The sequence below is a fragment of the Crinia signifera genome, chromosome 8, assembly GCF_055691185.1.
Source record: "Crinia signifera chromosome 8, ASM5569118v1, whole genome shotgun sequence".
NCBI classification, from domain to species: domain Eukaryota; kingdom Metazoa; phylum Chordata; class Amphibia; order Anura; family Myobatrachidae; genus Crinia; species Crinia signifera.
Window position 1 is genome coordinate 72,378,517 of NC_139224.1, and position 15,025 is coordinate 72,393,541.

General features: G+C 45.3%; 1 protein-coding gene across 2 annotated transcripts in view; it reads left to right on the top strand.

The window, feature by feature from the left end:
- ATF6 (activating transcription factor 6) overlaps window positions 1-15,025 on the top strand; it is a 243,267-nt gene that overhangs the window by 157,991 nt on the left and 70,251 nt on the right. For both annotated transcript variants that reach the window (XM_083156669.1, XM_083156670.1), the window contains exons 12-13: window positions 547-643; window positions 11,773-11,831. In XM_083156669.1, the coding sequence (XP_083012795.1) occupies window positions 547-643; window positions 11,773-11,831 (156 nt within the window). The remainder of the gene's footprint in view (window positions 1-546; window positions 644-11,772; window positions 11,832-15,025) is intronic.

Consider the following 15,025-nt stretch of genomic DNA (forward strand, 5'->3'; position numbering starts at 1 on the left):
GTCCCCTGGCTGTACCTGTCTCTTGCGTCTTTCCAGCTGGTGGTCCTGTTGCTGTGATCAATGTACTAGTCTTTTCCGTCCACGTCCCTGGCCTGCTCCCAGCCCTCTGGCAGGGGTAACTCCTTTCGTAGCATCTCTGGAGCGGGTTATATCCCCACATAAAGTCCCCCAGAGGCAGCGCTGCAGAGTCTGTGTGGCCGGCGGAGGGGGGGCAGATGATCCAGCCTCTGCCCCGTGATCTCCCGGCGCTCACTGTCTCCACTGCTGCCGCTCTGACACTCTGGTGCTACGTAATGGTGATTACTGTAATACAGGTAATAAAGCTACACGGCATGGCGCTACTGTACGCACAGGGCTCCTAGTGCGGCAGCTGCTATTATCTATGCAGAGCGCAAGGCGGAATTCGGCAGCTATTAAAGGGGCAGGGAGCAGTGCCCCGCGAAATAAGCCTAGCGGGAACACTATATATATACTGTATATATACATTATAATATAATATAAAATAAAAATATATGTGTATTCTAATAACAATTTGACATTACACAGGTTAAACCAAGAACTACGTGGCTGGGTCCATAGACATGAGGTGGAGAGGACAAAATCCAGACGGACAATAGGTACCCATAAGGCACAACCAGTGCAGGTGCAGTATTAAGAAAATAAACAGCAACCACTTACATTTCTGATTGTACAGTTTAGCAAATGAAAGCAATCCTCTGAAAAACAGCACCACCAAATTCACTCCGCTGCTTGTAGGACATTTTTCTTAAAAGTAACCCCAGTATTTATTGTGGAGAATATGGAGTGTGGTTATATTCCAAAACAAGCTAGGATGCCATCACCCAGCCTCAGGGATTATACTGGCATCATTTTCACAAACCTTTCTAAACTTCTCAGATTGAATAGCGTTGAATTCACCAAACCGTATTCATACAGTACATTCACACACAGGAAATGGCAGCTGACACAGAAATCAGGCTTCACAACTATTCCTCCTATGGGATACCATCACTCGGTCGACCACTGAAGGTCGAGATGCATCAAGATCGACACACGTGAAAGTTGACATGGGGTTAGGACAACAGATCATTAGGTCACAAGTCGGCGTGCCAACAGGCGAAATTTCATGCCCTAACATCCACTAGGGCGTGTTGGGTGGAGAATAAAATATGGTGCAGAGCGTAGCGAGGCATCAGACCCGAAGCATGGCAAACACAGCAGTGTACTTAATTTAGTGTCCATGTCAACTGTGTCGACATTCGGGATACAATACTGCGAAAAAACCCACGTTGACCTAATATCCTGTCGACTTTGATGCATGCCAACCTTCAGTGGTCGACCCAATGCATGTCAACCCTATGACCCATACCCTCCTCATATTATTTTATATGCAGAAAATGTAAGAATAATGGGGGTGATTCCGCTTCACTCGCAATGAAGCGAATTCAGCCCTGTTCCCATGTTTTGGGGACTGCGCATGCGCGATTATGCTCATGTGCTGCCCTCCTGTGCAATCACCTTGTGGGTAAGGGAGGGAGGGGGTCATCATCAGGGGAAAACCCAGTGGGGTGTATGGGCTTCCCTATGAAAAAGTTAGGCATTCCCTTGGGAATGTGTGCGGACCATTGCTTGCCGATGGTGGGCAGCTGACATCACATGATGTCAGCGTCTGCCCCATCTTCGGCGGACACCAATGGAAATAAAAGTCTGTTTCGACTGACTTTTATTTCTGAAGGGGAGAGAAATCATCAGATGCTCGGCAGTCATTGAATGATTTCTCTCCCCTTCGGCTGCATGCAAGGGGATGTGTTCTCATACACATCCCCTTGCATGGTACATGGTGCATTCCTCTTCCCTGCCTGGGGTGTTGCTCCCTGCTGTGGTGCTTCTAGCACAGTGTGGTCTATGTTTCAGCATGGATATGCAGACCAGACCTGTGCTAGAAGCACCACAGCAGAGAGTGACACCCGCAGGCAGGGAAGAGGAAATGCACAGGTTTTGAAAGAGGCAGGGTGCTTGAATGAACACTATGATCATATGTGATACACTTAGTTGTGTATTCCTGACAAAGGCCCTTATTCAGATCTGATTACAGTACAATTATTTTTTTCTCAAAAGGGGCAAAACCATGTGCACAGCAGGTGGGGGTAGATGTAACATGTGCAGAGAGCATTACATTTGGGTGGGGTGTGTTGAAACTGAAATCTAAATTGCAGTGTAAAAATAATGCAGCCAGTATTTACCCTGCACAGAAACAAAATAACTCACACAAATCTAACTATCTCTATACATAGGTTGAACTAGATGGACGCAAGTCTTTATTCAGCCTCACCTACTATGTAACTATGTAATACATGTTACATCTGCCCTACCTACCTGGTTTTGCCCATTTTGAGAACAAATGTGTACTGCGATCATATCTGAATAAGGGCCAATATGTTAAACCTGTAAAATAATGTACAACCTTGTACCTGTTACATATGTTTCATAGTATGTACAGTTGTGTCCTTATACATCTGTCCCCCTTATTCTATAAACAGCCCTTCTAGAAGACTAGGTAGCACTGGATATCTTTGTGTGTGACTTTCACCATTACAGTGTTACTTAATCATATACCAGTGCATTAGCAACTTCTGTGGATTAAAATAATATGCAGCATGCCTGCCAACTATATGCGTACGAAATCCTAGGTTATTTTGCTGTCTAGTAAAATGCTTTTACACAGCATTTCATATGCAATAATAGCCACAGTTACACACAGAATAGAGCAGGGCTGGGCAACACCGGCCCTACAGATGTTGATGAACTACACATCCCAGCATGCCTTGCATCAGTTTCAGCATGGCCACATAGCAAAACTAATGCAAAGCATCCTGGGATGTGTAGTTCATTAACATCTGGAGGGCCGGTGTTGCCCAGCCCTGGAATAGAGGCATCCTGCATGTCATTTTAATTAGCAAAGGGGTGCATCCTATTTGCACCATTTTGCAAATAAGATGCATTGTAACGTAAAAAGTTGCACACAAAGATGCATGCCACTACTAAGTAATACTAATGCACTATTATTATATTATAACTTGTTCTGGTCCGTGAATTTCGCAGCTTTGCATATTGATGAAGCACCCCCCTCTGCATGGCTGTGAATGGATGTTTAGCAGTTCCCTGTGCCTGCTTGCTCCAGCGTTTGTGAACAAGCGGGGGAGCGATAGAATCAGAATAAGGCCCTATGTGTAGCATGATTTGTAATGCACAGAGCATAGATATATGTAGACACATCAATGTAACACCATACACAATCTGGTGTCTAGAATATATTTTTGTTGTTTCCACCATCCCCATACCGTATATTTTTTTTATATACTTACCTCGTCCCCTAGGTGTCCACAACTGCCATCGGAATATTCTTCAGCTGCATTCCTGTTCCCAAGGATGCATTGCACAGGTGCGTCGGTGATGTCACCGGCGCACCCACGCAATGCATCCCTGGGACCAGGGATGCCGCTGAAGAGGATTGCGATGGCCGTTGTGGACACAGGGCAGACGAGGTAAGTATAACAAAAAGATGCAGTGGGGGGGGGGGGGGGTTGGAGGAAACCTGATATGCCTTATGTGCAGGCATTAACTGCCATTTGTTACTCCAAACTTCTGTCTTGAATACACGTATAACAGGAAGCATCAGGTGCTGCTGATCAGTCAGTGATTCCCAATACATCCTACCCTCATGTGCTAGTTTGCTGTTCCTGCCACTATAGATAGAGAGGTAGATGGATAGATACTGTATAGAAACCAAATGTTTGTGGTGTTATATTAATGAAATCAATGTGACAAAAAGCAGTTCAATAAAATATATTTGAGTAAAACACCATAGTATCTAGTTTGTGTCTAAAGCAGACATACACTAGGGCAACTTCTCCCCTGTAAGGCCCCCATGACCTTCCCGGATGACAGGATCACTTGCGATATATCATAAGCGGTCCTTTTGCTTATGGTATATTGCATAAGATCCCAGCCAAGCCTTCCTGGCTTGGCTGTGATACTGCAGATTGCTTCTGCACCCACCGCGATGCACACAGGACCACTCATCACATTGGTCCTTCTGTCAAATGAATGCAATTTGCCTGCTTTTTATGCGATTGATTACCACAATTGCATAAAAGGTGGCCAAATTGCATGTAATCTATTCAGCCTATGGTTTTTCATGGGTGACAACGGATTGTGGTTTGTGGGGCTGATTCTACTCCACATGCTGTAAATAGTGCCAGTAGGGAGCGCCTGGAGCTCTTCAAATCAGCTTGCTGTTATGTCTGGAAATGCTGGTATTCACGTCCAGACACAAGAACCGACTTTTTCTGACTAAAGTGCGCCTGCGAGATGCTGTTTTCATAGCTGACATTGCTATGTCAAAATATTGCGAAAATACATTAGTCGGACTTTAATAGGTCCGGAAGCTCCCTCCCGGCACTATTGGATTTATAGATAAATATTTCTGGGCTCATGGAAAAAAGATCAAATCAAGTAGCAGAGTATTGAAATCGTCTGAATAAGAAGTACATTGATTTTCAATTGTTTAGAAAAAGTTGATTTAAACTGAGAGCTAGTTCTTTTTTTTTTTTTTTAAATATCTTTATTAAACTTGCAAGAGAAGAAATACAATAAACATTGCATTGCGTGTGTTTCGTATACATTCAACAGTATTATCATAGGAATACAGGTACATTGTGCATTTACATACGTTTATAAGGTATAGAAATGTCATTTATCTGAGTACTTGTCATGTTGTAGAGTATGGTACGATAGCTAATTTAATATCTATGGCAAGCCACTAGAAGGGGGGGGTGCCTGCCTCTAAGATAGACGTGTTATACCAAGTTGACCAGTAAACAATTTTCCTTATGGTGTCTTTTTCAGCAGCCGGGAGTGTGGCTATGTAAGGTAGCCATATATAAAAAAATTTTGGGGCCCTGGTCTCTACGTCTATCATGCATTCAACCCAATCCATTTGGAACATATACATTAACCTGGGCATAAATAGAGTGAGCGAAATATTCTCAGCATGAATCCATCTTGAAAGAATGGTTTTCTTTGCTGCTGTGGCAATTCTAGCTAGTAGGAGTCGTGTGCCTATAGTGAGTTTGGGAACAAGTGGTGAGGCGTAATAGTTCCACAGAGCCCAGGGCATAGTAATTTTAAACGTAATGAGTAAGGTATTCGAAATGTAGGTCTGCACTTCGTTCCAAAAGGCCTGTACCACCCTGCAAGACCAGAGACAGTGAGTAATCTCTGCATCTGGTTCGGCACATTTAAAACAGTTAGAGTTGTCCGATATTCCAGTTATATATCTGAGTTTAGGGGTGTAATACGCCCTGTGAAGAATTTTGTATTGCATTTCTGCATAAGATGCCGAGACCATCTGCTTATTAAGACTAACTGTAAGTCTAATCACATCTAAAGTGCCAAGGCCCGGAGATGTGTCTTGCCATTTAGATAGTCCCGTGGTGTTAACCGTGAGGTCTATTTTCTTTCTAAGAAGATCGTATAGTGATGAGGTTGATATTGACCTGCCCTCACTTGACATTATCAGGTTATTAAAGGTATTGGTGAATTCAGTCTTTGGTAAGGTGGATATCGCCTTTGTAATATAGCTTCTGACCTGGAAATATGCGAACATTGGGATGTCAATATTTGGGAACTTTTCCCTCAAAGCCGAAAGTGTGACCATTGTAGTATGATCTGAATTAAGGAACTGATATGTCAGTCGTAAACCCTGTTTGTACCATCTTTCATAAATCACGTCTGGATTACCTTCCTGAAAAGCTCTGTTATTGGTTAGGGGTAAGAATAAAGAGTGTGTACTGCATAATTTAGATCGCTGTCTAATAGATCTCCAGGCCGTGTAAGGGGTAAACAATAGGGGGTTGGTTTTTACGGCATGTTCAATAGTCCCCATTGGGGAATGTAGGAGAGTGACAAGTGAGGAGGTTGGGAGAAATGCCTGGTCTGTGGCCAGGTCAACATAGTGGTTAGTCCCCCGTATCCAGTCCAGAACATATCTAACATTAGAGGCTAATGCATATTCCTGAATATTAGGGAGGTTGATACCTCCTAAGGATAAGGGTTGTTGCAGCTTAAATAGTGCAATTCTTGGGCGTTTGCCTGCCCATATGAATTTCGTGAGGGCTCTATTGATTAACATGGCATCATGTTTATTTATAAGATATGGCAGCATCTGGACTGGGTAGAGAAGGCGTGGAAAGGAAATCATTCTGTATAATTGGCAGCGACCTAAATAAGAGAGAGGTAAGTGTTGCCACTTTGTAAAATCTGCCTTCAGCTGGGAGATAAAGTGTGTGTAATTAGTCGAGTATATGTCGGATACTTGTTTAGGAAATTTCAAACCTAGATATGTTAAATGGTCACGTGCCCATCGAAATGGGAACTGATAGGTCCATCCCTGTGTAGCCTCAGGATATAATGCTAGTGCCTCGGTTTTGTCAAAGTTTATTAGGAATCCAGATACTTTATGAAAGTCTGCCATAATTTGTTGTATGCCCACTAAGGCCACCTTTGGATTGCTTATATATAACAATAAATCATCAGCGAAAGCTGATGCTTTTATCTCGGCCCTTCCAATCGGGACACCTCTCCAAGTTTTTTCCTTGAAAAAGACTCTGATTAGTGGGTCTAGGGCCAAATTAAAAAGTAGTGGCGAGAGTGGGCATCCTTGGCGTGTCCCCCTGCTTAGTGAAAAGTTTGTGGAGTTTAGGCCATTTACCGTTATGTGTGCGGTGGGGCCGGTGTATAACATACGGAATACATTCATGAATCCATCTCCAAACTGCTGTGTCTGGAGGACCCTAAGAATGTGCGGCCAGGAAACTCTATCAAACGCCTTTTCGGCATCGCAGCTGACTATAATAGTGTCTCTGGCAGAGAGCTGTTGAGCCCTATGCATTGCGGCTATTAACGTTCTCACATTATGTACAGAAGTTCGCCCCCTTACGAAGCCATTTTGAGCCGGGTGGAGGATTCTAGGTAAAATGTTCTGTAGCCTTTGAGCAAGTAATTTAGTGAAAAGTTTTAGATCCTGGTTCAGTAAAGAGATTGGCCTGTATGATTGTACCTTCAAGGGGTCTTTTCCAGGTTTGGGGAATATCACTATCCTAGCTTCAGTAGAGCCATCTGGGGGGGAGTTGCCTGAAAGCATGGAATTAAATAAGGAGGTTAGATGGGGGAGTATCTGATCATGAGTTATTTGGTAAAATTCAGCCCCAAAACCATCAGGACCTGGGGATTTGCCCTTTGCTAGTGACTTAATGAGGGGCGAGAGTTCGAGATCCGTGACAGGGGATATTAGCGCTTCCCTTTCCTCCACTGTGAGCTCTGGTAAATTAGCTGATTTAAGAAAATCATACCCCTCTATAGGGGCGTCAGGTGGGGCTGAGTAAAGTTGTTTATAGTATTCTTGAAAAGTTTGTAGAATGTCCCGTGGGTTCTCTAGTAGAGACCCCTGAGGGGACTGTATTTGGAGAATCTGAGATGGGGTGGAGTGGATACGTACCAGGTTGGCCAGTAATTTCCCAGATTTATTACAGCCCCGAAAATATTTGTTACGTTGGGAGTTATATGTATACTGGGCCTTTTCCGTACTCAATGTATCGTAAGCTTGTTTGGCTGCCCGATATGAGGCCAATGTTTCATCAGAGTCATTTAATAAAAGGGCATCATAGGCCTCTGTCAGTCTGGAGCTACATATCTCCATGGCACTATTTAATTTTTTACGTTTCCTGGCCACATATTCCAGGACCTGTCCCCTGATTACCGGTTTGGCCGCCGCCCAAAATAAGTTAATATCCTGCTCGTGCTCTGCGTTATCTCTCTGATAAAAAGTGATCGCTTGTTTCAAGTGGGTTTTAAAGTCAGTGGAGTTGATTAAGTAAGAGGGGAACCTCCAGTTGTATGATGTCATGATCGGGTCCGTTAATGATAGTGTTAACCACACTGGAGCGTGGTCAGATAAAGTGATAGGGTAGATCCCAGAATCTAGGACTTTGTGATAAAGCTGTTTTGAGATCAGCCAGTAATCTATTCTAGATGAGGAATGATGGGGGTGTGAGTAAAAAGAGTATTCCCTGGATACTGGATAACGGCATCTCCAGGGGTCACAGAGGTTTAGGTTATTAGTTAGTATGTTTGTGGGGGTGTTATCCCCTCCCGCTCCGTCCTCTCCAGCTCCCGTAGATCTGTCTAGTCCCTTATTTTGTACGCAGTTAAAGTCTCCGCCCATGATAATTTCCCCTTCCGCCCACTGTAGTAGTTTGGAGTAGACCCTTGTAAAAAATAATTTGTGTTGACTACCCGGGGCGTATGTGTCCACCAACGTATATACTGAGCCAGATAGTAAGACCTTTAAGAAGATAAAGTGTCCCTCAGGATCTGTCCATACATCTCTAATTGTACAGGGAAGGTGTTTACGAAAGAGAATCAGTACACCTCTACGTTTTGAGGTGTAGGAAGCAGCCCTGAATTCGCCCACCCAGGTATCTCGTATCACATTGGGATCCCCTATTTTCCAGTGAGTTTCCTGGAGAAACACTATGTCAGGCTTGATCTTTTTTAAGTGGGTCAATATCTTGCGTCTTTTAATGGGTGAGTTAAGCCCTTCCACATTCCATGAGATAAATTTTAGGGAACGTTGTACTCTAGTGGAGCTATTAGATGTAGCTGTCATTTCTATCCTATACCCATTTTAGGTTTAGTCAATCTAGAGTTGTGTCTAGTGTTGGTTCCCCTGCCCGTCCCAGCGAGCGAGCTGAGGAACAAGATAGGAATTATATAGTAAACCAATGTACCTGTAAGTAAATAACATTTCACAAGCGCAATGCAATAAAACATTAACCAAACTATTTTAAGTAATTTTTGGAACCAACAGTGCGACCGAGTGTGCTGCATGAGATTGCAGCAAGGCACTAAGTGTTGCAAATGTGTACCCAGACATGTGGATGTCGGGGCATACATGTTGGGTAAGAAACATGGTATGAGAATACAATAGATAGAAAACCATTGGAGCATGTAATATTCTATTCTATTTTGAAACCTGAAAACAGTTGTCAGAAAAGGATATATTACTGTAGGGTCTTTGTGTCCTTTAAAGTCAATCTGCGTCGGACATGCGGGAAGCAGATTCATCCTTGAGGGAATCTATGAAATTTTTTGCGGCCAGGGGGGTGTCCAAGAAGTAAGGTCGGCCCTCATGCAGTACTCGAAGCCTTGCCGGATATAGTAGGGCAAATTTGCGGCCCATGTCAAATAAAGCCTTGCATGCTGGGGCGAACTCCCTCCTTTGAGAAGCTACCAGGAAAGAAAAGTCCTGAAACAGTAATATTTTGGCTCCTTGGTACCGTAGTTCTTTGCATTTTCTGTATGCGTCAAGTAAGCGGACTTTGTCTGCGTAATTTAGTATTCTCATGATGACCGGTCTAGGACGATCCTTGTTGGTCTGTCTGTCTGGTCCTATGCGGTGAACTCTTTCCACCATTAAGGTGCCTTCCTGTGGAACACATCCCAATTCTCTAGGTAACCATTCTGATACTAGCGGCATAAGCTCAAAATTTTTGACAGTTTCTGGTAGGCCTATGATGCGTACATTATTTCTTCTGTTTCTGTTCTCCAGATCTTCAAGCTTGTCATGGATAGTATTTACCAGCTTCTCCTGCTGCGTTAGCATTGCCTTTGACTTCTCCAGTTCATCCTCCAGGTCAGAGATTCTCTGTTCTGCCTCTGTTAGCCTCTGAGTATGTTGCGTCAGCTGAGTGAGGGCGGAGTCTATCGACTCTTTGATTGGCGTTAGTTTTTGATCTAATAATGTCGCCAGGATGGTCGTCATTTCTTGTGTCGTTAGTTGAGGTATGGCCGGAGAGATGGTTATATCGGGGTCCTCTTCCTGTCCCGACATTGGGGAGTTAGGGGAGGACTGGGATGCAGTCGCCCTCCCTCGTCCTTTACCCTGTTGGCTACCTTTCTGGGATCGTTGCGGCTTAGCCACAAATCTTTCCATGTTGGTGATCAAAGGCAATGGGTGGAAAGCAGATTGTCCGCGTTGGTTGTGTTCGAGAGTATCAGGATGGTTTTGGTAAGGCCACCACACAGCCCCTCCGACCAGCAGCAGGAGGCCGTGCAGCTAACCTCTTTTTTTTTTTTGGTTGTGATATGTTAAGGAAGTCCACGTAGTGAGTCAGAACTTTGTGCGGTCTGTATCTGACATAAGCTTTAATTGGATTAGATCAGGGGGGTGGGAATGCAGCCGTGGCGTGTCTCCTGTGCCAGTGTAGTGGTTCTGGCACCCTTAGGCGGATCTCAGCAGTGAGGCTGTCCACTTGTTGTAGGTGCAGTGAGTGAGTTAGTTATATTTCGGTAGTTTTTGTTGTTGTAGGCAGTTGTTTTTAATGATACCTAATAGCCTCTACTTTTGCCCCTCAGTGGCGGTTCTCTGTTTGTCTGTGTGCCTCAGGTGATTGGGTCTTCACTGTCAGAGTCTGTGTTTGGCAGCAGAGAGCGTAAGTCAGCTCCTCGATGGCTAGGGGGCAGCTTCAGAGAAGGGCAGCAAGGGGAGAGGTCAAGCGGGGGTTCTAGAGGCTATGTTTAGGGCCGAAAGTCTGTTGCTGTCTTCTTATCAGGCTTTAATAGCTGGGAAAGACTCTGCAGATGTAGTTTTGCGTTTGCCCACAGGATGGAGCTCTAAGCTCACTGTTCAACAGGTTGGGAATGGAAAAGGACAGGCTGGTGCAGAAATGATATTTTCTCTGCAATATGTTCTCCAGGTACCACCAGCTATCCCCAGGTGTATGTATTGGGGATGCGGCAGGTGTTTGGAGGTGCAGTAAATACTGTAAGGGTGTACTACACTACACTTGGGGGCCTATAAATGAGTTGAGGGGCTGAGACTCTATCCAGTTTATTAACTGGGAAGGCTACCTGTAATATCCAGGTGTCAGCTGTTAATCAGGGATCCCCACCTGGGCTCAGGGCGAACCTTTCCTGGGGTAGTGGATGTGGGATTAGTCGCTCACCTCAGGGCTGTTGTGCTCCGCCGGCCGTTTCCAAGATGGCCGCCGCGGCAGTGCTAAGAGAGGAGAGCCCGCAGCTTCCAGCCGCCCACGAACTCCCAGGCACTCCTTGGCAGGAGAGACCCGTCGGGTCAGGTGGGGAGAGCCTCTGCCTACCCTCCAGAGCCAGCAGAACCTCCCCGATGGCAGATCCTCGTGGCGCGCGCGTTCCGGAGCTCAGCCGCCGGGTCGCTGCTGAAATTGAGGCCGCGGCTTCACTCGAGGTCCCAGGCCGCAACCCGCAGGGCGGAATCTCCTCCACCCCCGGCTCCGCAGCGCTGGGGTCCTCAGGTCGGCGGGTCCCTACCAGGCAGGTAGGTGTATAGGCAGGCTATGAGGGCACCAGATCGGGCGCACTTTGCTTTTTTTTGGGGGGTATTGAGCAGGAGCTCTGTAAGTAGCGTCCTCTCTCCTTCACCGCTAGGCCACGCCCCCGAGAGCTAGTTCTTAAGCTTAAACTTGTTGCAAATAAGCGGTAAGTCAAAACTTCTAATAGCTATTGTTTTCATTAGTCTAAGCAGAATGATCAGGTCTGATAATTGGCTACATACAGTAGAATTTGTGCTGCTTGCACCAGGTTAATAATATATATTATTCTTTTTATTGGTCCTGCTTGGTGTAAATGTATATGCATATTTAATAAGTATTTTTTTTTTATTATATCATGTAGAAACCAGATGAGAAAGATGGCACCTCACAACTTGTAACAATGCAATACACCAGTGTAAAGTAAGTGTGTGTGTGTGTTCTTAATTTCCTTATGCTGAACCTTTTAAACTAGTGTGAGGTACAATTCTAATAAATTTGAATAACCTGACATTCCAGATTTCCACAAAAATCATGTTCTGTTTTTCTAAGTCTCAAAAGCAATTTAAAAGTTGTAGATTTAAAATGTTGGAATCAAACTGCACAAGCTAAATGCACTAGAAAATGTGAGAATACAGTGAGAAGGAAAGGAGGAGCTTAGAGAAATGCTAATGGCGGGGATCCATAAGTAGAACATATACTAGGTATGGGGAACCTTCGGCACTCCAGCTGTTGTTGAACTACACATTCCAGCATTCCTTGCTACAGTTTTGCTATTTGGCAATCTTAAAACTGTTGCAGGGCATTTTGGGATGTGTAGTTCAACAACAGCTGGAAGCCCGGAGGTTCTCCATACCTGACATATACTGTAAAGGGCAAAGCCATAGAGGCGAGGGAATACATAGGTAAGCCATCAGCGGCACCACTGGTCATAGCAACAGCCAGGCAGGTAACAATACAAGCAGAGACAGTACGTTTATAGGTTGCTATGCAGTGTATGTGACAGGTGAGACATGTGGGTACATACAGTATGGCTGAGTGGCACAGTTCCTAGGCACAGTTCCTAGGCAGCCATTAGCGGTGCCATCTTGGTCATGCTGGTCACGGGCAGTAGCAGAAGGGCTCAACAGGCCATCTCCCCTACAACACAACAGGATGGAGCCTTAGACTGTGGGGGTGGTGGGGGGGGGTGGTATGCCTGTCGGGGTCCTGACTGGAGCTAAGCTGGGGGTGGGGGAGCCAGCATGCAGCGCAGGGAGAGGGGATGAAGGACAGTCAGTCAGTGAGGCCGTGGGCTAGTAGATGGGGTCCATAGGAGTTCTTAGAGCCTGCAAAAACAGGGCATGCTGGGTGCTTGTGCGGCCAGGGGATCTTGCTGTACTGCTGCAGCAGCAGGGGGTGTCCTCCGGATGCCTGTCCCAGGGGTGCTTCCCTCCACACCCACCTGGGTGCACATGCGGTGGTGCTGTGGCAAAGGCATGTGTCCTCCTCTGGCTGCGTGATGATGTCTCCAGGGGGGGGGGGGGGGGTTCTTCTTAGGGTCCAGGATCTCGTGGGTGGTGGCCTTGCAGATGATCTTGGAGCTGGTGACTCTGTACTGTGCTGCCATGAGGCGGTCTCTGATGCTTTGGCTGGACATAGCAGCTGTGGTCTAACAAGGTGAGAGGTTCGGGCCCAGGAGGAGGAGGGGATGAGCTGGTGTCGCCTAGCCACCAGCCGCACACCTAAGCATGGGGGCCCGGGGAACAGAGTCCTACCGTACGGCGCAGGGTGTCAGGGAACAGGAGTCATCCGCTCCCTCCGTCTTCGCCTCCTCTCCTCCACGTGGTGATGGGGTGTGCGTCTCCAGGCTGGTGGGGGCGATTCCCTCCGTTTGCCCCTCCGTCCTCCACCAATTCTTCTCTCGTCTGCCTCCTCTCCCTCGCACAGTGAAGGATCTCCCCCCTCCACTTCTCCAGGGGGGACGGGATGGGAGCTCCGGTGATGGGAGCCGGAGCTCCATGTGCGTCCATCCATCCCCGGCCCCCCCGGATGTAAGTGTAAGGACATATTATGAAATAATTCATATAGCAATAGGTTATTGTACTTGGGTCTGATGGAGGCAATGCTTGTGGATTTGGAAATATGATGATATATCTATTTATAGATCTGCAGGTAATTGCATGTTTCATATAGACATGGTAGGATACTGTGGTGAATAAATATATGTAACACATAAAGTACATATAAATTAAGCTTCCGGTTCCGGCTGCTGGATGAGTGGCAAGCTCAAGTGCCTAGAGCTCTGTGACCTGCCAGCCAAATCATTGTTAACAAGGCTTTCTAGCCTCCACACTCAGCCGCCCTCGCTCCCTCAGCTGCCAGATGCTGCACATGTCATAAGGAGAAGTTCCTCACCATGATGCCGGGACACAGACAGCACCAGCAGCGGTAGAAGGATCATCGCTCCTACCTGACCAAGATGGCACCTGCTCTGACTCCACCATGCTGCCTTCAGCTCCTCTCTTGCATCACCAGCAAGATGCGCTGTCTGAGGTCTCTGAAATTTCAGATCGCACTACCCAGCCTGCTTCTCCCTCACATACAGACCAAGTAATGCCTGACCCTGATACACCTATTACACAAAGGTATTTGATTCATGCAATTGGCCTTCTCTTAATGGAGAGACTTCGAGGTGGTTGGTCTGTCACACAAGAACAGTAATAGTTCTGTATACCCTTTTGTTGGGTGTATGTATGTTAAAGGCCCCCCGATTTATCTCTTTCAAATTCACTTATTGGTATATTGAAGATTGTTGGGGTGTGCTACCACTGGACAAAGATAAATACACAATCATCAAATAGAGAAACGTTTGTCACTTCATAGTGCACCATAAGAAATGAAATCAGTCCTAAAATGTCACCTTTATTAGGAATTAGGGTAAAAAACACACATACATACACATAAATGGGACAAAACATCACAAATAGTTAAAAGGACTGTGTGTGTGTGTGCTTCCGTGTAATCACTTTATCAGTGCAGTATAATAGAGTTATATGCATCTCCTTAATACCATCCAATTAATTATTTACATGTATGTGCTTCCCAGCCAATCATTGGATATGTATTATTATGTCCTACTCATAAATCTCTTTATTAATCAGTGTTTCACTTGTATTTCAATTTAAGTTTGTGTATCTCATTGAAACAATTGAGCAACAATTGTTGCATTTGTGCAAATAAGAGGACTCTGTATGCCGTGTGAGCAGTGGAAGTGTCAGTCACTGTATATCTAACCTTTATAAAGAAACATAATACAAGTGATGCCCTCTGTTATTATTATATTAGTCAGGTCACAGCATCCCATGTATTTTATTGTCTGGAATCGATAGCAACCATGTGCTTTTAGTGGATTGTGGTACACATATACACTGACTATCTATTATAGCAGGGGATGACACATTACTATATAATTTAATTAAACTGACCCGTTTCTTTGTAGCTAACTGCTACTGCTCATAGTAGTAGTTTGTTTATTTATAAGGCGCCACAAAGTGTCCACAGCGCTATACATGGCAAAATTAAAAACAAATTACAAGTTAACATACAGGGTGCGTTGATAAAATACAGCATAAATA